This window comes from Numenius arquata, chromosome 2, assembly GCF_964106895.1.
Source record: "Numenius arquata chromosome 2, bNumArq3.hap1.1, whole genome shotgun sequence".
Classification (NCBI taxonomy): domain Eukaryota; kingdom Metazoa; phylum Chordata; class Aves; order Charadriiformes; family Scolopacidae; genus Numenius; species Numenius arquata.
The window spans coordinates 90,814,230-90,834,457 of NC_133577.1; the positions used below are offsets into that span (position 1 = coordinate 90,814,230).

Here is a 20,228-nt window from a genome sequence, read left to right on the forward strand (position 1 = left end):
GAGGAAGGGGCGTTGGGTTGGTTTGTTGGTTTCCTCCTGTGATTCTAACAGGATTTTCAAAGTCTTCAGTCTTAAAAGCAAATTGTGGAAGGATCTGAAATTGGTTACAGTGTAGCTGCTCTTGAAACAGAGCATATGACATAGGTGTTCACACCTGGAAATGAAATACTGTTTTAAAGCTACTTCTCTGTATCTGTCTTACAAGTTGAATTTAGCATATTTTTCCTCCGCTTGTATTGATAGATGTCTTTTTGTGCTCTGATTACTGATTTATTGTTGTGGCATAGTAAATATTTTTATTATTACTTACAGGTTCAAAAGAAAAATTACCGAGAAGAAAAGAAGAGAGCTACAAAAGAATTACTTAGCACTATCACAGATCCATCAGTTATTGTTATGGCTGACTGGTTGAAGGTCAGAATCCAAGTGTGAAACCTGAGTTGAAGATGTAGCAGCTGCTTGCTGTGTTCTGACCAAAATAGAAAGGGCTCAATCTTTTACTCGTTGTTAATGTTTTTCTAGAAGCACAGCAGCCACTAATTGCATCCCGGGGTCTCTGTGCTCAAATCCTAGGGGAATAATAGAGGAATCTAGCTCCCACTTACTGCAGTCACCGTAGTCACATGCATCTTGTGTATATGGCCATTAACTTCAGCTGAGTTTGCTTTATGATTCTTATTTTGTGCTTTCGATTTTACAATTTGAATTGAAGCTCTGTTATGTCCATAACAATAGTGAAAATGGTTCAGTCATATTAGATATTTGAATGCAGATTTCTTTGTGTATTTCTGGTAATTTTCCTTTCGTCTCTTAAGAACTATAGTTCTATAGTATAAGTACTGTCCTCTAATACTGGTATAAAATGTGAGGAATTAATTTCTCAAAGATAGCAGTCAGTGTCATCAACAGTAGTGCAGTTTACATATTTCTATATAATTCCTTAAATTTTTCAATATATGCTTTGGAAATTGTACAAGAGAAAAGGTCTGTTTCCATTTTTATAGTTAGCTCCAAACAATAGCTTGTCTGGAAAAGGTTTCTCCAGTTTTTGCAAAAATCAGTGTAAAGAGGCTAAAATGTTGCTCAGAGGTCAAGTTGCAATTCAGTCCTACAGACCCAGAAGTAATTAAAATCTAGAGTTGACAGAATTGATGCAAGCAGTCTAATCAGCTGTGCAAAATCATAGACCTTAAAGGATCTTATATGTAACATGGGTTAAAGCTAACAGCTGTTACAAGAGATTTTATCTAAGAAATTCAAATATGTGTGAGTTACTTTCTAAATATCCTATTTTTCTTATCAGACATCTGCCCTGTTTTCAGAGGAGATCTGTTTCCGAAAATTATCCTGTCTTCATGCTGGTGATAAAATATGTTCCAGATAGGAAAATTCATGAAGGTTTCAGATGAATTGTCATACTTGCCTATCTGGATGTGTGCATAGCTCTTTGTAGAATAAGTATTCATGAAGATAGAATAATGAACAGTGAAATTGTACCTTTGTATTGTCTTTATCAAAAGTTTATCCAGGTTTATCGATATTTTGACCTGATAAAATTTGCTTGAAATGAAATAATAATATTCAATTTTTATTTTCATTTTTTTAAGGGGCGTGGTTTTCCTATTGGGTTCACTGAGATATAACTGTAACTGTTTATCTTCTAGATTCGTGGTACCTTGAAAAGCTGGACCAAACTGTGGTGTGTACTGAAACCAGGAGTGTTGCTTGTTTACAAAACCCCCAAAAACGGCCAGTGGGTAGGAACAGTGCTCCTGAATGCTTGTGAACTCATTGAGAGGCCTTCTAAAAAAGATGGCTTTTGTTTCAAACTTTTTCATCCTTTGGAGCAGTCCATATGGGCTATAAAGGTTAGTGGTAGCATATATAGTTCTTAATGGATGACTAGCATTAGCCAGCTACGAGTAAAGACAACCTTAATGAAAAGCTGAACTGTGTTTTCTGTTATAACTTTAATGGTTTGTTTATTCTGAATATTAGCCTTCAACATCTAGTCCTCTTCATCACAAAAAGTATTTGATATATGCTGCTCTGTATACTTAAATAGCTTCAGAGGTGTGGTGTGCAGAGGGATGCCATTAAAGAGGTTAATACCGTCACTGGCAACCATGTAAGCGGAAGGAATGAGTGTATAATGTTGTATTTTACATCAATCAAATCTGAGAAATTAAGCAGGGAAGTGATTTGCCAAAATGAAAGAGTTGATGCTTGTTACAAATATTTCGTGGCATCCAACCCTGTGTTCATGTAATAAAATGTCAGCCTAGTTCAATTTGCTTGTAAGAGTAGAAATTCAGATTATTTCCTTGTGCAATAATAGCATATATTGCAACTTGTTAGCCAATTGTGTTCTTTTTGGCTACAATTTTAAGATGATAAATGTTTTCCTTTAGTTCTGATGTCTGTTTCCTTTGTCATACATAGCATAATATTGTGAGCAGCTCTTCTCTGTAAGTGTTTAAAAGCACAATGTGTTCTGCACAGCAAAGGGTTTATTTCAATTTCGCTTAAGAATCTTTAATGTTTACTATTACTCATTGTTTAGTACATAAACTATTGTAGTCCTTGTTTTGTGTTTACATATGGAGAGGGAGTGCGGAATCACAGCACAAGGGAACATATTTACCTCCTGAAATGACCTCTTGCTTTGGATGAAATTACAATATTAGGACCCTTGTCATAATAAATTAGTTAAGCCTTCTGCAACATACGTCTTAGGATAGCTACTAATTGTGAGACTGTATCTTTTGAATCTTACGTTGACATAGGTGTACTGTCACATCTGTAGAATATGCTGCATTGATTTTTGTCTTCCTTATCTCAGACTGGGAAGTCACTCAGCTAGTATAATTCCTGATGTTTGTTTGTGGTCTTTCTGAATTGTTATCACTATCAATGTTATCTAAATTTACTAAGCTTAGATTGAATCTTTTGTAGTTGCTTTTGAATGATTTTATTTTAATACTGCTTAGGACTTTTCACTAATTAGTGATAATCTCACATTAGCGGAACATAAACTTCATACCCTTTTTCAAAACTATATGGTTTGGGGTTAATGTGCTTTAATTTATGATCATGTATACATACATTGCAAAGTGGTGGCCTGTCTGCAGAAGATCACAAATCAGTCTTATATTTCTTTATTGCTTGGCAATGAGAAATGGATTTGTTTGTTTTTCTAACTAGATATTTAGAATTTAGAGGACATGCCCTACCAGATTTTTACTTTTTTAAGGTAGGTCAAATTTTGAACCTGAACAAGTTGATATTGTCCATTTTAAATGTGCTGAGAGCTGGAGTGGCGTTTGTTCATTTTGGTATGGCTATTTGCAGTTGAGAATTACTGGATTTAATTAGGTGAAAGGCCTTGAAGTTTTAAACTTTTTTCTGCCTTGTTTACCTCGTCAATTATAATGTCCTAGTTACAGATTTATTATCATGAGGCAAACTTTCGTAAGCGTAATAGCAATTGACTGATTTACAGAGTAGATTTACCAGAACGAGCCTGAAGTCTAAGGCAAAATGAGCCTTGTTTGCAGTCAGTGCAGGAAGATGACATTGCAAGAAGCATTTACACAGGTGTAAGTACTGCAGGAGATTTTCTCACTTGAACACACTTCCCATAGTGTGTCCTTCTGGCAGACTGCAAATTCTCTCCTGCAGTAGTTTGTGGCCAGTCACTTCACACGCTCCCTTAAGCCTGTTGCTGTGGTCTCTGATGTTCCTCCTGCACTCGGAGGTAGCTGATGCACTCACTGTACCTTCTTCTGTCTTCCTCATGTGCCCAGTCCTGATGCCATTTCAGTTTTCTAAAATTAATAACTAGAAAAGTTACTGCAAATAATTTTTCGTGAGCAAATTTAGTCAAGTGTGACTGCTTATTGGTTTTTAGTGCTTTCTCTGTTCATGGCATTCGAGTTTTATTGGCATGAATATTCTGTAGGGATTAAATTTCAACATTTTTTTAATCTAGTGGAATTATTAATTTACCCATTACCTTGTATTGAAGTAGTTTTACCATCATTCTATCAGGAACAGAGACAGTTCAAATAAAGTCACCTTACACGTGGAAACTAACGTCTCTTGTACAGAATGTAAACATACTGAAAATTGATTTTGAAACCATAGTGGGTGATATCAAAGAAAAATATCCAGTGCTTTTGGAACCATAATCAGTGAGAGGAAATCAAGATCTACAGGCAGTTATTCCAAAATAAGTCAACCTTCATTTGGTTTTAATCAATGTATTGTCAAATCACCTAAGGGAGTACAGCTTTCAAGCATCAAATAAAAAACACCTAACACCAAAACCACGCCATGTCTAAATTATAGTTGTTTGATACAGAGTCAGTAGTGTACCCTTGCACGCCCACAGTGCAGATAACCGTAAGGGGAGATCTTACAGGCAGAGTTCTACCCTTAATCTGTGTCCTGTGACCTGAGAGTTTTGAGGACTTGTGACGGTTGGGGCCTTTGCACGGCACTGGTGCACCCACGGTGTCATGGTCCCCTCTGGGCAGGGTCCCAGCACCTCTCCCACCCCTGCCTGGTGCTGCCCTGCACCACTGTGCTCTCCCATCCCCAGGGGCCTGGTGAGAGTGAGACCCCTTTCCTGCGTGCCCTCGGGGTGAGGAGTGCTCATGCATGGGGTTGTCCCTCCTGGTTCTCTTTACCCGATAACCCTAATCCTAATCCTGTGATGCCGCTTCACCAAAGACTTTTTGTAGGTGCACCTTCCCGCTCGCTCGGAGGGGGACTGAGGTTTGGAATCTTGTTTCTAACACCCACGTTGCTGTTAATCCATACTGACTATTCGGGAGTTTCTGAACATCATTTACACCAGCACTAGCTTGCCTGTGTTGGTATTTCAGTGCCACCAAGACTCCTCGTTACCTGCCTCTCACCCTTAGAAACGTCCTGGCTGTTTCATTTGCTTGCTTCTAAAATATCTGCCTTTATCTGCTTTTGCTCAAAACTTCTGCTGGCTTTCCAATTCCCTCTTCTAAGCCTTGTACTGGCTTTTCACTAGGCTTTTCTGGGGGAAATCAGTCAAGGTCAAAATGTGTTAACTCATCAGTTAGGCAGGCTTAACCCAGCTTTCAACAATAGCTTCAAGTATGTTTAATACAGCCCTCTTTGCCTATCAGTTGTCTTGAAGTTATCAAAGGTAACGTTTTTTTGAAAGGGCTTTAAAATGGTTGCTTACCATTTTATTCCAAATTGAAGCTTGATAGAAATTGAAAGGTCTTTTGGATTTTTTTTTTAAATTTGGAATGTGAAGAACTTCATAGTGAAAATTAAACTTTGGCATTTGACATCCTCTGTGTGTCTTTTGGTTGAGCATAATCTCATGGGGTCCTGCTGATACCCGTTATAGAGAGACTTAAGCATCTAAATGTCTTTTAGGGACCTGGGCATCATCTTGGGTACAGTTAGGCACCTAAACATTTTGTGGAATTGACTCCTGGGTAGGTAGAGAGGTTGAACAGTAAGGATAGAGGGAGAAAGCAAGAGTGGGTTTCTATAGCAACACATAGTTTTGGGTGGGAGGAGTTATTTCCATTTTATTTAAATATTGATTGACTTACCTGTCTTCTGAAGGCAGATAGAAATCGTGCAGTTCTGGAGCATAGGGTGCTGCTGAGACACCAAATACAATGCCATGCAAAATCAGCATGAAGTGGATCACTGAAGAAGGCCTCCCATTCTCTGCAAGAGTTTGGCTTGCCCTCCTGTCTCTCTGTGCTATGAACCATAGCATCCTTTTAGGAACTGAGAGGAACCTTTGTTCTGATCAAGAACAAATGGGACCGGAGGGGGAAGAGCCAGTTGCTGTACAAACATGGAGTCTTCTACTGGGCAGTATCTGTTGTAAAGCAACTCTCCTAAACCGCCCCACAGACATGTCTTTTGTTTTGCTTTCTTTCAATCTTACCTCTTCAGCTGAAATTCTGAGCTGAAGAGGAAAAGCTTGTCCCTTGTGGTCTCTTCACACCCATCTGCAGGAATCCCCGGACAGTGAGGGTGACTCCCCTGTGGAGTTCCTTTTGATGCTTTTATCATCTTGCTATAATTAGCATCAGCAGAGCATTTCCATGTTACTATGCCAAGTCTGATTTGCAGAAAGAAAAAAAAAAAAAATTATTTGAATCCCAAAGACCATTCTTGTTAAAGTGGGCTTGAATTGGGAGCTATACTTAGAATGAAGTCTTTGAAGAAGAAATCCAGTAAAAGAGGGCTGTCCATCTTTCCATTCATGTCTTCATTAGATGTTGCTGAGTGACAGTAAATAGCCCTGCAGTGTGTCAGCTTGTTATTACATTGAATTATAAACTGTAAAACTGAATTAAAATATCTGATGCTGTTGTTTGTTTTGTGTGTTTCAAGGGTCCCAAAGGTGAAGCAGTTGGTTCCATAACTCAGCCGTTGCCCAGCAGTTATTTGATCATCCGAGCTGCTTCAGAATCAGATGGTAAATAGATATTTCAGTGTTTTTCTGCAGTGACAGCAGTTAGTTTTTAGAAAGAGATGGTTTCAGTTGTCTTACTATGGCTGTTACAGCATTATGGAATCACGGAATTGTCAGAGTTGGAAGGGACCTCTAGAGATCATCTAGTCCAACTTCCCTGCTGAAGCAGGATTGCCTAGAGCACATTATTCAGGACTGCATTGTTTGCAGTTAATGTTCTCCCTTAGTACATTCAGTTGTGTTGGTGCTAGTATTTTTTCATGGTTATTAAAGGAGAATTTTGATGTGAAGAAACTGTCATTGAACTCCTTGCAGTTGCCTTGTGTTGGCTGGGTATAGGACGGGGAAGGGGCTATTTCAGATTTAACTATATTAATGTATGTCTAAATACTCAAACTATTGCCTTTCTAAAGTGCTCATGTGGACATACTTTCTAATGAAAGTGTTTGTATAGTATGAAGTGCAGCAGTTGCACGGAGTTCTAGTAGTAAAAATTCCCTCAAAATACAGTTTTGTAACACCCTTCATGGCTGGGTCTGTAATGATCAATATCAGTGCAACCATCTTCAAAGGTTACAATGTGGAAACAAAATTTAAGACTTGTGTAACCTTTGTAGCAGCTATATTCCTTCTACTGGTTAATTAAGCACACCCATGCAGACTTTAAAAATAGGACTCTGTCTTCTGTATTGAAAAATGGATTAGATACGTGGAAATAAAGAAATATGGAACTAAAAGAATGCACAAATTTGGTTACTTTTTGCCAAAAAAAAAATAATAGAATATCTGCTGGTTTATATTGAAATGGCATTTATATGCTGTCATTATAGCTCCTTTTCCACATTGTTATTGTATTACATGAGCAAATTTTGCCAACTGATGCAGTTACTTAGTCTTCAAAACTAGAGCAGGGCTGCAGGGAACCTCAGAGGAATTCAACAGTCAGGGCCTAGATGGAACCATAGTTGCATTAAAGAAGAAATGCTGGAATATGCTCTAACAGAATCAGGATTTACCTTACTTGTCCTACCCTGAAGCATCCCTTGTGCCAGAGCTGGATAGTTGTGAGTTGTTTTTATGTCCCTACCAGATTATAAAATCCAATGCATGTAACATGGAACAACTCTGAAGTGCGTCTTCAAAAGAAATGTAAGCAGACCCAAAAGGATTGTGAAATTAGGAAATGGAAGTCTTATAGGTCAGGTAAATCCTTGATTTTTAGTCTAATAATACATTTGTTTTTAGGCAGGTGTTGGATGGATGCTTTGGAGCTGGCACTGAAATGTTCAAGTCTACTTAAACGTACAATGATTAGAGAAGGTAAAGAACACGATTTGAACTCTTCAGCAGACAATACTCATGTCTCTCTCTATGGTCTGCTTCGTGCTAACAACTTGCACAGTGGAGAAAACTTACCGTAAGTGAATTACTAAACCTGATTGTCCTTTTGGTAGGACCTTGTAGTGATAACTTCTCTACAGGGAGAATCTCTTCCTAAGGTTGCAGTTCTTTTTGCTCCTGAGTTTTCTTTATATGCCTGATTTGCACTGTGTTTTATATATTTTATGTGGGTAAAATGAAAAAATCTTTTTTCAAGTAAAGTGAGTGAGAGGGAAGTTTGGCTCAAGGAAGTCAAAGTTGAGTATCACATCAGTAAGTTTAAGGACTCAGTTAAACTGTTAAAGTTTTAATGTTTTGTATCTTGAAGTTGGTGTCTCTTGTTAGCTTCACCTGAAAATAAGAAGTTCGGTACATGTGACAAAAGTTGGTAGACGTGAATATAAGTTGTGTTCTTTAACCAAAGAAATGAATAATCCTATCGTTATTTAAATGATTTCAGTGTGTCTCGGCTTTGAGTCATCAGATCGATGAATAATGGTTCAGTCACCCTATTAGATTAAATTAAATACACAAAAGTTGAAATTACCTGGTATCACCTGATATCTGATGTCTGAGTGCCCTTGAGTAACTCCCTGTTTATTTCATCACATACTTTCAACGAGATGTTTGATTTTTGGAGCATAAGATTTTGTGGAAATACATTATTAAACAAACATAGCGAATGAATGGTTTTTTCAAACACTTCAGTTGTGGTGCCAGAGTGCATTAGAAAATGCAAAGATTTAGTCCTTTATTTGAAATAATTGGGTCTGAAGTTTGCGCTATGCACAGTTTCTCTCAATAGTCCTCCATCAATTCAATATACTTCCAGGTGAATGTAAATTTATTTCAAATAATCCCTCCCATCCATGAAGATTTAGCTGTCCATCTGCCTTTTCTGACTGTGCAGGAATTTTGTACTGCTGTTAAGAGTATGCTCCTGTATTTGAGACAGAAGACCTGGACTGGGAGAAATGCAATTCTTTCTGGCATAGGTAGTCTGAGAAGCACAAAAGGCGGCAAATTACTGCCCATGGCCCAGATGCAAGGTTCTATCCAGATGACCAAGCAAGCTCAACTACAGTTTTGCTCCTTCCATTATCTCATGGAAACAATAAAACTGCTGTGCACAATTCAGCTGGAGATCTGTACTCATGAATAGTAGTTTAATATCAGCAGCTGGCCTAGATTACAATCACAGCAATTAGCTACAACTGTTAAGTCTAATTAAGACTAATGGTTTAATTAAGTAGATCTTTGGATATAGCATATTGTAAGAGTATTCAGTGTGTTTAACTATCTAAGCAACAAAACCTGCAGGCCTGTTTTTAATGGGGTTGGCAGGAGAGGGAGAAGAAAGGTGAAAGCCATCTCTTCAACTGAGAGCTAGCTTTTTTAAAGTACGTTAATTGCAAGAGGAGGTCCAAGGAAAACTGATATTTGTTGAAGATGGTCACCTGAAAAACAGGGATGAATTTTTTTAAATTTTTTTTTTAAAAATGCCCCTTTTTTTAAAAGGGAGGCATTCAGTGCTCTTTTTTTTTTTTCTGCCTCAGTCTAATACTGGTAGACCTTGGGCTGTCTGGTCTTCTGAGTTGGAGGACCACAAGTACGGAAACAGTGACTTTCCATTTGTGGACACTGAAATTGTAAAAGATCGGTTCTATCAGCTGAATGTGCATGAATCCCATCAGGCCTCATGGACTTATCCCAGAGTACTGAAGGAGCTAGTGGATGTTACAACAGTACCCCTCTTGATCATCTACCAAAGGTTTTGGGAGTCTGGGGAGGTCCCTGCTGACTGGAAGCTAGCCGGTGTTATTCTAGGTTACAAGAAGGGTGTGAGGCAAGACCCAGGAAACTAGAGACCTGTTAGTCTGACCTCAGTACCTGGAAAAATTATGGAGAAGATCATACTGGTACTACTGAAAGACATTTAAAGAACAGTGCTGCAATTATTGGGCACAGTCAACATGGATTCGCAAAGGGAGGGTCCTGTTTAACTAATTTGATTTTCTTCTACAATAAGGTCACCTACCTAGTAGATGAAGGGAAGGTGGTGAATGTAGTTTTTCTGGATTTTAGTAAGGCTTTTGATACTGTCCTTCACAGCATCCTTCTGGAAAAGTAGTCCAGCTGTGAAATTAGCAGGTTCACCATGTGCTGGGTGAAGAACTGGCTGAGGGGCAGGGCTCTCAAAGGGATGTAGTGAATGGGGCTACATCTGGCTGGAGACTGGCCACCAGTGGTGTTCCTGACAGGGCTCAATCCTAGGGCCTGTTCTGTTCAATATATTTATCAATACAGGAGTTGAATGCACCGTTACCAGATTTGCTGATGATAGTATTCTGGAAAGTGCTGCTGACTCTCTCAAGGGGCAAGAGGCCTTGCAGAGCAATCTAGGTAGATTGGAGCACTGGGCAATCATCAATGGCATGAAATTTAACAAGAACAAATGCACCTGGGGTAGAGTAACAGCGGACACAAGTATAAATTGGGAGAGGAATGGCTGGAGAGCAGCCCTGTGGAAAAGGGTCTAGGGGTGCTCACTGACAGTAGACACAATATGTGGTGTGCCCTGGCAGCCAAGAGGCTGGTCGAACACTGGAAAGGGCTTCCCATAGAGGTGGTTGATGCCCCGAGCCTGTCAGTGTTTAAGGCATTTGGACAATGCCCTTAATAACATCCTTTAACTTTTGGTCAGGCGGTTGGTCTAGAAGACTGTTGTATGTCCTTTCCAATGGTACTATTCTACACTTGGTGCATTTGACAGTTCAGTGAGAAGAATACATCCTCTATGTTTCCAGCGAAGCTAGTTTGACATTGCTGCCAGATCAGGCTTGATATTGACAATTTTAATGTGTATTTTATTAAGATCCTGGTTTGGAAGTGTGAAATTGTGTGAAGCTGAAGATTCATTTAGCCTTTATTTTTTGTAGGTTAAATGACAGTGAAATTGACAGGCATCACTTTAAAGATCAAGATATGTACTCTGACAAATCTGATAAGGAAAATGACCATGACCACGAGGAATCTGATAATGATGGATTGGGGAAAAGCGAAGAAAGTGATAGCGACACATCGGAGCGACAAGACGATTCTTACATCGATCCAGAACCAATTGATATCAAGGAAACTACTTACTTAGAACAGAGTCACGAAGAACTTGGGGAGGTAAAAGTGCTGTTGATGTAGTGAACAAGTAGCTTCTCCAAATAGAAAGCTGATATTTTAGGGGTCAGACTACACTTGAAAGCTGACTTGCAGGATTGGCTTTCCTATTTTCAGCAATAAGGGGTGGAAAAAGTTCTGTTCACCCATGTTCTGCTCTGCTTTGCTACTCTCGTGCTTGTGTCTGAGGTTTTTACAGAAGTAATGGGATTATCTGGAATATTACTCAGGCGGAAGGTGCTCAGTTTGAAAGGGCACCTGCAGCAGAAGTTGGCCATCCTTTTGAAGGACTACCTGTCCTTTTGTTGTTATTTCTTGGTTTTATTGTTTTGAAGTCTACCCATCCTTTTGTTATTATTATTTCTACTTGTTTTTTATTGGCTTACTCTCAGTTTTTTCTTCAAGTAAAAATCTTGAAGATTTTCATGCAAGCTGAGACCTCTGGTTTTCTACTGCAAGAGGAGTTAAGCAGCCATGGGGTCTGCACAGTTCAGTGGAAGGCTTGCTGTGTTTCTGATGTCACCTTGCATTCTAATAGGATGCCCCAAAGCTGCCATTCCACTTCTGCAGTTTGTCTTGCATGTCTACACAGGCAAACATGATAGGTATTTGTATGTTTTACTTGCTATAAAGATACCAAAAAAACTTAGTAACAAAAGTCGAGATAAGCTTTTTCACAAATCTCACACACTTCTCAAGTGCTAACTCTGAGAGTTTATTGTTTTGGGTTTTTTTCATACCTATGGGATATAAATACTTTGTGCTTATTACTTTCTAGTATTGTTTCTAAGAAGAAGCAGTAGTTCAGGAAAAGTTGAGTTTAAGTTGACAACAAATTTTTGAGAATGTATTTTAGAACTGGTCTGGAAAGAGGGATGCTTTTCCTACACTCTTTGCTTTTCATTTCAGAAACTATAAGGAAGAATATCTCCTCTTTCCTTGGGCAGAGAGGAGCATATTGGAGTGTGGCAGCTGGTTTTTCTCACTTAACCCTAAGTAGTGGTTTTCTTTAAGGAAAACCTAACTTCCCTTTCTATAAGCAAAACCACTAATACTGTTGACTGGTCAAGGCAGTGGAAAGCATAAATGTACCAGCTCTCATGGTGGGGAAAAGTTGGTAGAATGGACAGCCTTTTGCTATGCAAGTCCTGCACGTGAGAACACAGGCAATGTACTTGATGACTAGCAAAGGACTAAGGGAAGATTTTTGAACAACATTCTACCTCAAATTTTTCTGGTTTAGGGCTGATGAAAACAAATGCAAGTCTTTTTTATGTTGAATAGTATATCTATCGTACTTCATTAAAGATGTATCATAAGTGTATTTAGAGAAGCCTGATTTTTTTCCCATAGTTACTTCAGCTTCTCTGAGTCATTCATTTTAAATATCCATTTTCCATTCTTATTGCATCCTTAGAATGTGTCAACCTGTCTTCTGCAGGATTATTTTCTTTCTCCTTTCTGTAAGCAGTTTTCTTTTTTTTCATTATAGGCAGGGGAGGCTGCTCAGACAGAAGTAGTGTCAGAAGAAAACAAAAGTCTAATCTGGACACTGCTGAAGCAAGTCCGGCCAGGAATGGACTTGTCCAAGGTTGTACTGCCTACATTTATCTTGGAACCTCGTTCTTTCCTGGACAAGCTGTCTGATTACTACTACCATGCAGACTTTCTGTCTGAGTGAGTCAATGCTATCTCTGGTTTTCATTCTTTTCATTTTTTAAACTAAAATGGGGTAATTGTTGATTGAAATGTTTGATCCAGTCTCCTTAAACAACATCGTAGGCTGCTCAAAGTTTGAATGTTTGTCTGACAATGTATCAGTCATCAGATATCCTTGTTTTCTGAAAGCCAACTGCCCGAGTGCTCATATGGTACATCTTGAAGTCTGGCCCCTCTTAGCAATAGCAATTGTGTTGCAGACATTTCTGGTTTAGCTTTTGGAGACTGATTAGAAGACTTCTCAAAATTAGTTTTTTCTCTAGAGACATATTTTAAATGGTAAAACAGTACGAGTTCATCTTTTTAATACAGTAAAAATACAGGTAACCTTTTTAATCACAAAACTTTTGCTTTAGCTCCTAGATATAAGGAGTATATATATATATCACAACAATTGATAGTGTGTTATAACTGAAACAATGTTGATATTTGATCTGTGTGTTCTGTTTGTTTTGTAGAGCTGCTCTTGAGGAGAATGCTTACAACCGCATGAAAAAAGTAGTGAAGTGGTATTTGTCAGGATTCTACAAAAAGCCAAAGGTGCCCTCTAACATGTTATTTTGTTTTACTTTAGTCATTGTGTCTAGTTTGAGGGTTTAGGGATGTGCTGGAGTAAGTTTTTGTTTTTAAATTATATTGTTCAGCATCTTTTAAAAGCAAGGTTAAACTTTCATTATTTATGCAAATACATTGTGGACCTTTTTGGTCCCTACCCGTGCTTAAAATAGACTATAGTCAATTGGGGTTTTTTTCCCTTGGAGTAGAAGTTGAGCTAAATATTTTGTGATAAAGTTGAGCCAGTTCTATGTTCACCATTCCTCAGTGATAACATGCTGCAGTTGGAGGAGTAATATTTCCACTACTTCATTTAACTTTACATTGAATATTCTTTATAGTCATGTTGGTGGAAAACAGTATTGAAAGCGGAAAGTGCTTACTACCTAACTTCAAACAAAAGATCTGTAATAATTTTCCTACAAAAATCCTTATATTCTGTTTTTCCTTATGTAGCCTGGAACAGTTTAGCAGATATACCAAATCTGTACTGATTTCTTTAGAATGAAGAGCAGAGTAATTAAGCACAATATTGAAATGATTAAATCAAGTACAATGTACTTCAGCATATATATTATTATTATAATTTTTTTGTCTGTATGTCTTCTCTTCAGTGACAGACTGATAAAGTATTCTGTAAGTTCTGTACTTGCATTGTATGGTTACTCTCTGTTCTCTTTCTTTTTAGGGACTAAAAAAGCCGTACAATCCTATACTTGGTGAGACTTTCCGCTGCATGTGGATTCATCCAAGGACGAATAGCAAGACTTTTTACATTGCAGAACAGGTAGCTGCAATAACCAGTATAAATATTTTGAAGAAAAAAAAATGTATCGCATTTTTGTACTAGCCAAACAATGTGGCAGTTTCAGAAAATGTATTTAAATGTGTGAATAGTATCCTAAAAGCTCTCCTGATGAACGTAGGTTCTTTTACGGATGTCTCTTTTAGTTTGTCATCTTAGAGAAACAGAGAGAAAGGTGTTTCCAGCATTTGTTTCCTCTTCCTCCAGTAAAAGTCAGGTGCTAATTTTCTTAACTCTTGAAATTCAGTAAGAATGTTTGCTTGATCTTTATCTTTAAAGATTATAGTCACGTTTCACATCTATTAACTGTATCCTATTTATGTGCAGCTTAAATTTTTCTGTCGTTATTAGCTCAAGATTTACACTATGTTGCATATACATATCTGTCTTTTTTTTTTTACATATGTGGTTTTCTTTCAACAGGTATCCCACCATCCTCCAATATCTGCCTTCTACGTTAGCAACCGCAAGGATGGTTTTTGCCTTAGTGGTAGCATTCTGGCCAAATCCAAATTCTACGGTAAATAATAGGGTTTTTTCCATTGTACTTTGAGGAGTGTAAAATCAGTGCAAGTGAGCTGGTTTTATGGATGAAATCAAACTGTTAGAAAAATTGAGTCTGATCGTTTTATTATCCTTTCCTTACATATGTTGTGCTACTGGTCTTCCGAATTTCAGTTTCTAGTTTTGGAGGTTTTTAGTTGGTATTGTAGCAGCTTCACTAGATAGGATGGATTGCAATGCTAAATACACTGCTGCTCTTAATTTTATTGCTCAGTTATTAGGAAATGTTGACTGTTGTCTTGCTGGGTGATAAATGTGATTTTCTGTCTTTGAATTTCAGGGAATTCGTTATCTGCCATATTAGATGGAGAAGGACGGCTGACATTCCTAAATAGGGGAGAAGATTATGTAATGACAATGCCATATGCTCATTGTAAAGGTAGTGGGTTTTTTTTTTTTCATTCTCTAGGTGGAAAAGTTATGAGAACAGAAGTTTATTATTCTATTTAGAATCATGAACTATTTAGTATACTGTGTTGGATTCAAGCTGGTCATCTGACAAGAGTGTTCTCAACATTGGTAGTACTGGTGGCTCTAGGCTTCCATGTATTTTACCAGGAGAAAAATACTTCTGTTGTGTAAGCAACGATCTATTTTTTGCCACAGAAGAAGATTTTTTTCATAAATAGTAAGAGCAAATACATAGCTATCTGTCATTCCATGACAGCAATTTACTGTTTGAGTTGCTTTTTTTAAAGAAGAGTTTTAAGCTAGCTTTTCCAATATTTTCCCCTTGTAAATATAAAAGGCAATGTAGTATCCACACCTCACTGTGTGATCTGGGAGTAAATCATGATCATTTGTCCTTAGTTTCACTATGGGAAAACAGTCAGTAGCTTGTAAAGCTTTTTGGAAGGTCGGTAATTGTATAAAATATATTGCGGAGTTGCTGGTTTTTAAACTGTTACCTGTTCAGGTATTTCTACCCATATATTCTTTGCCAGAGTTCTCCTTCAGAAGCCTTGTAGTCAGCAGCTATAATATTTTCTTCATTTGAGATGTATGAAAAGGAATTAGCAGAATTAGGTAATTTGACATTAGTTTGGTAGGCTCTTCTCTTTCCATTGTTCATGGATATTTTTAATATTCTCTTGGACATTTTTTTTATGTATAAATAATACTTAACAATTAAAAATCTCATAACATATATACATGCATTCCAGTCAAACAGGAAGAAGGAGAACTGGTGTGACTGATAAAATTGATAGAGGGGGAGAAAGGTAGAAGAATATGCAGAGAAGGAGAATGTGCATGGTGAAAAAACCAAACTTGCACATGCATCCACTGTATGTAAAATATATTCAGTGTTTCAAAGCCTGGATTGCAGGGGGAAAGAAAGTAATCATGGGAAGGAAAGTGTATTCAGCGTTGTCAACTTTGTGCTTCCGAAAGTCTTTAGAGAGGTGATCAGTGTTTCCTTATATTGGTTGTCAGTGATTGTCTTCACCTGTGGTCTCACTGTACATACTGCTTTTGTTCAAGTCATTTTTTTCTTTGCTGTCTTTGTCCTAGAGTTATTTTCCTGCCTTAACCTCAAAAGCTGCCCTCCTCCAATCATCTCCAATAAGACTAAATACCACCCTTGCTAGAGCCAGCAGCGTACGCTGCCAAAAATATGTCTTAATAAACCGTTTTTCCTGCTTATTTGTAATTCACTTAGATCTTTTTTGTTGTTTTGTTTCTGTTTGGGTTATCTTATTTGGCAGAAAGATCATGCTTATCATTAGGAAAGGTCATCTGAAAAGATGATTTTTTCCTCTGGCACAGACTTGTTTACTTTAGTAATTGTGCACAAAGAACTTGGGAGTTTTGTCTTGTTCAGTTACAAACATTCATTTTAGCTGTTTTTTTGTCTTGCAGGAATTCTTTATGGCACAATGACCTTAGAGCTTGGGGGAACAGTCAACATCACCTGTGAGAAAACTGGCTACAGCGCAACAATTGAATTCAAACTCAAGGTTAGTAAATGCTTTAAGTGGGCACAAGAAGGAGAATGAGCATAAAGATAATTAAAAAAAGAAAAATATTGGGTGACTCCTTAGATATGATCTGACTTAATATGGGATTGTCTTTTTAGAAACCGAGGAATTTTCATTTTAACTGCTACATATCCAGCTATGTATATTTAGCAAATAGTGATTTTTATTTTCCTTTTTTTTAAAAAAAGGAATTACGTTGCCATCTCTTTTCATAATGTATTCTTCTGAGTAAAAAGGTTTTGACTGAAACTCGGAGTGCTGTCTTCATCTCTGGTGATAAGATACAAACATATTGCCAGTTGTATGAATCTTACGAACAGCTCTAGTGGGGAAAAAGCAACAGTCTGTCTGATCTCCAGCAGTGGCACCAGTGTGTTTCTAGGAAAGTGTAAGAAAAGGGAAAGTGTTCTAATCAGTGGTTCAGGGATTTTGTGTATTGTTGTTAATGTGCCTTGGTGATTTTTAATTCTCTACAAACGTTCAGGGACTTTTTAAACTCCTGGAGAGCACTTGGAGAACTGAGACCCAGCTTCTCCTCTTCCATCCTGCATAAAGTTTAAGTTGTTTATGACACCTCAAATAAAGATGATGCAAAGGCTTTGGCTAACATTTAGATCAGCCTAATGTGCAGTGCATTAGTTTATATGGACTATTTTTGGTATCTCACCACTCACAAAAGCTAAACAAAGGTTTCTGAACCATTTATAGATGGCTTGCACTTCTGAAAAATACACTTGCCATCTGTGAGGCAGAAACTGAAAGCTGAACAAAGGGTTGTGAAGAAGTCTGCATGTATTCAGTTGAAACATGTAAGTTAGGAGGCTGTGTTTATTCATGTTTTGCCTCATCAGCCCATAGGATACATGTGCAGAGTATCAAAAAGGCCAAAGATTATCCCTGGCAATCATTTTTGTTGTTACTTCTGCACGAGTTAATCTCTAGTAACAAAAGGTCCTTGGCAAAGTGGTGAAATTAGTTTAGCAAATGCCTGTTTCCTCCAAGATATCTTGTCACTGTTTTTTTGCATTGTTCTGTTTTCTTTCCACATTTCTTAGACAATGCTTTTGCTCAGCAAATCTTGTAAGAAAATACAGTATGAGAGAACTGTGGTTTTAGACTTGTTTTGGGGATGAAATAGGCAGAAGTTATATAATATTAAAAGCCATCAGGGCTGTTTACACCACATTTCAGAAATGCACTTTTTTCCTTAACACTGAACATAAATGCAAAAATTATTTTCTATAAGAATAAATATGAAAGCATTTCTTTTTGTTTTGCAGCCTTTTTTGGGTAACAATGACAGTGTTAACCAAATATCAGGGAAAATTAAGCTTGGCAAAGAAGTTTTGGCAATTTTGGAGGGTCACTGGGTGAGTACTGAATGATGGTATTATAAATTCTGGCTGATAGTTGAGACAGTTGAAAATAGCACTTACAAAAAGACTCAAGTTTAAAAAAAAAAAGAGTTGATTAAATACCACTTTTTATAAAAGTATCTCTTTATAGTTAGACAGTTTTCAAAGAAGTATAGAATCAACATAGTGTTACAGAACTTTTAAGAGTTACAAGTACATTTGAGTAGTTCATGAAGAAAATACATTTCAGCTTGTGAAATGTTTTTAGTGTATGTGTTAGTGCTATGAAGAACTGTTGCGGCACCAGTGTGAAATGTTTAAACTGGTTTCAGTTGTGGTGACATGACACTAGCACCACTGTCTTTTCGCCGTGGTGATGGTTCCATTGTATCTCTGTTCCAAGTTAGAACTAACACTGAGTGCAGAAATTGAATTTTAAAGTTAGCATATCTAATTATTCTCAACTACGTGTATCCAAAAGAAAATAAATTCTTGTTACCAAAAAATTTGCTTATTCCTCCTTTTTGTGTTATTTTGGCACTCTTTGTGATTATTACAATTAAGGCAACTGAATTATGTATGTTACAGGACAGTGAAGTTACTATTAGTGACAAGAAAACAGATGTTTCAGAGACATTCTGGAACCCGACATCTGATATCAAGCAGCGTAGATTACTTAGATACACAGTGAAGTTTGAAGAGCAAGATGACTTTGAGTCAGAGAAGTAAGTTCACTTTAGAACCATGTATAATTATTTTGACAAAATAAAACTCAATCTTCTCCAAATTATGAACAAATTTTTATGGTTTGAACATTGAACAAATTGGGAACAAAAACTGGTTTCTTTCCTTCCCACGTTTACTGATGCTGACCTGTAAAACAAGAAAGCAACTCTGTTCAATACAAGGTCATTATTTACAGGCCTTACAATCATGGAGATTCTTGATGGAAATATAGAAAAAACATGTATTACAACATGGCAATAGTCTGTTAGAGGTTGATCCTTTAACTTAGCCTATAATTAAGGAATTGTTTGCAATTATTTCTGTCAACCAGATTGTAACTCTCTATATTGCACATTTGTCAGGCTTTGGCAACAAGTGACAAGAGCAATAAATAATAAAGACCAAACAGAAGCTACTCAAGAGAAATGTGTTCTGGAAGAAGCTCAGAGAAAGAGTGCCAAAGAGAGGAAACTGAAGGGTGAAGAGTGGACGTGCAAGCTGTTCGATCAGGATTCGGTCACAGGAGAATGGCACTACAAATACGCTGAGTTGAGTAACCATGTAACCGTTGTAATGGGCTTTTTCTTTTTTATCTTTATGGTTACGTGCCTCAACAAATTTGTGCTATGTTCTAGAGTATCTTGGGCATGGCACTTAGGGATGCATTGTGCTCCTTTTTTCCACCCCTAGATTGACCAAAGCAGCTACGCAGATTTTTCCCAGACTGGAAAATATGGTACATATAGGCACACCAACTGTAAATCAGAAAAGCCTGTGATTAATTGAACTGAGCTATTTAATTTATTCTACGTTAGAATAACTCTGAGAGTAACAGGTCTACGGCAGTGGTTAATGCTTGGACCAGGTAGCTCAGCTTGGCTGTCAAATACACCCTGTGCACATGAGCATCTGTGAAGCTTTTTGTGTGATGATGTGGATCAGAAGATGAAGATCAACAGCTGCCTCTCCAATTGCTGGAATGCATTCTTTGCTCTCACCGACTCTTGCTAGAGTCAGCTTGGAGCTGAGCCCTTTGCTAGTGATGATTTTCACAGAACGTTCACATTCTCCCAATTCTTTTACATTACCCAGCACGCTTCTATATTGCAAGGACTCTAAAAGTAAAATATCCAAAGATGATATACTCCGAGTTAAGTAGTTCTGAAGCCATTGAAGCTGGAAATATATTCCCATGGCTAAACCTGGAACGCTGCTTCTTTCTGTACAAGAATGGCAATTTTGGGGCAGTGACCTAAGTGTACGTGTAGAGAAGAGTACAAGAATTCTGAGTACTCTTCATTCCTGCAGCAAATTTGCAACTCAGAGGTTTCCTGGAACAAAGCAGGGATTCTCTGTATTTAGCAGCTCTCAATAGATTTCTTTTCTATGTATTGCTGTGTAGTATTTCTTTTATATGTAGTGCTGTGATTGATGGTTACCAACTTTTCAGAAGGGACAGGCAAGGAAAGAGAGGTGGTGGGGTGGCC

The 20,228-nt window shown here is 37.7% G+C and overlaps 1 protein-coding gene across 2 annotated transcripts in view; it reads left to right on the forward strand.

Annotated features, from left to right (window-relative positions):
• The window catches only part of OSBPL8 (oxysterol binding protein like 8), a 60,098-nt gene that overhangs the window by 30,033 nt on the left and 9,837 nt on the right, over positions 1-20,228 (forward strand). For both annotated transcript variants that reach the window (XM_074144598.1, XM_074144597.1), the window contains 14 exons: positions 313-414; positions 1,665-1,868; positions 6,406-6,490; positions 7,733-7,904; positions 10,807-11,041; positions 12,531-12,715; positions 13,216-13,297; positions 14,001-14,099; positions 14,541-14,637; positions 14,962-15,060; positions 16,542-16,639; positions 17,941-18,030; positions 18,604-18,740; positions 19,104-19,289. In XM_074144598.1, the coding sequence (XP_074000699.1) occupies positions 313-414; positions 1,665-1,868; positions 6,406-6,490; positions 7,733-7,904; positions 10,807-11,041; positions 12,531-12,715; positions 13,216-13,297; positions 14,001-14,099; positions 14,541-14,637; positions 14,962-15,060; positions 16,542-16,639; positions 17,941-18,030; positions 18,604-18,740; positions 19,104-19,289 (1,871 nt within the window). The remainder of the gene's footprint in view (positions 1-312; positions 415-1,664; positions 1,869-6,405; positions 6,491-7,732; positions 7,905-10,806; positions 11,042-12,530; positions 12,716-13,215; positions 13,298-14,000; positions 14,100-14,540; positions 14,638-14,961; positions 15,061-16,541; positions 16,640-17,940; positions 18,031-18,603; positions 18,741-19,103; positions 19,290-20,228) is intronic.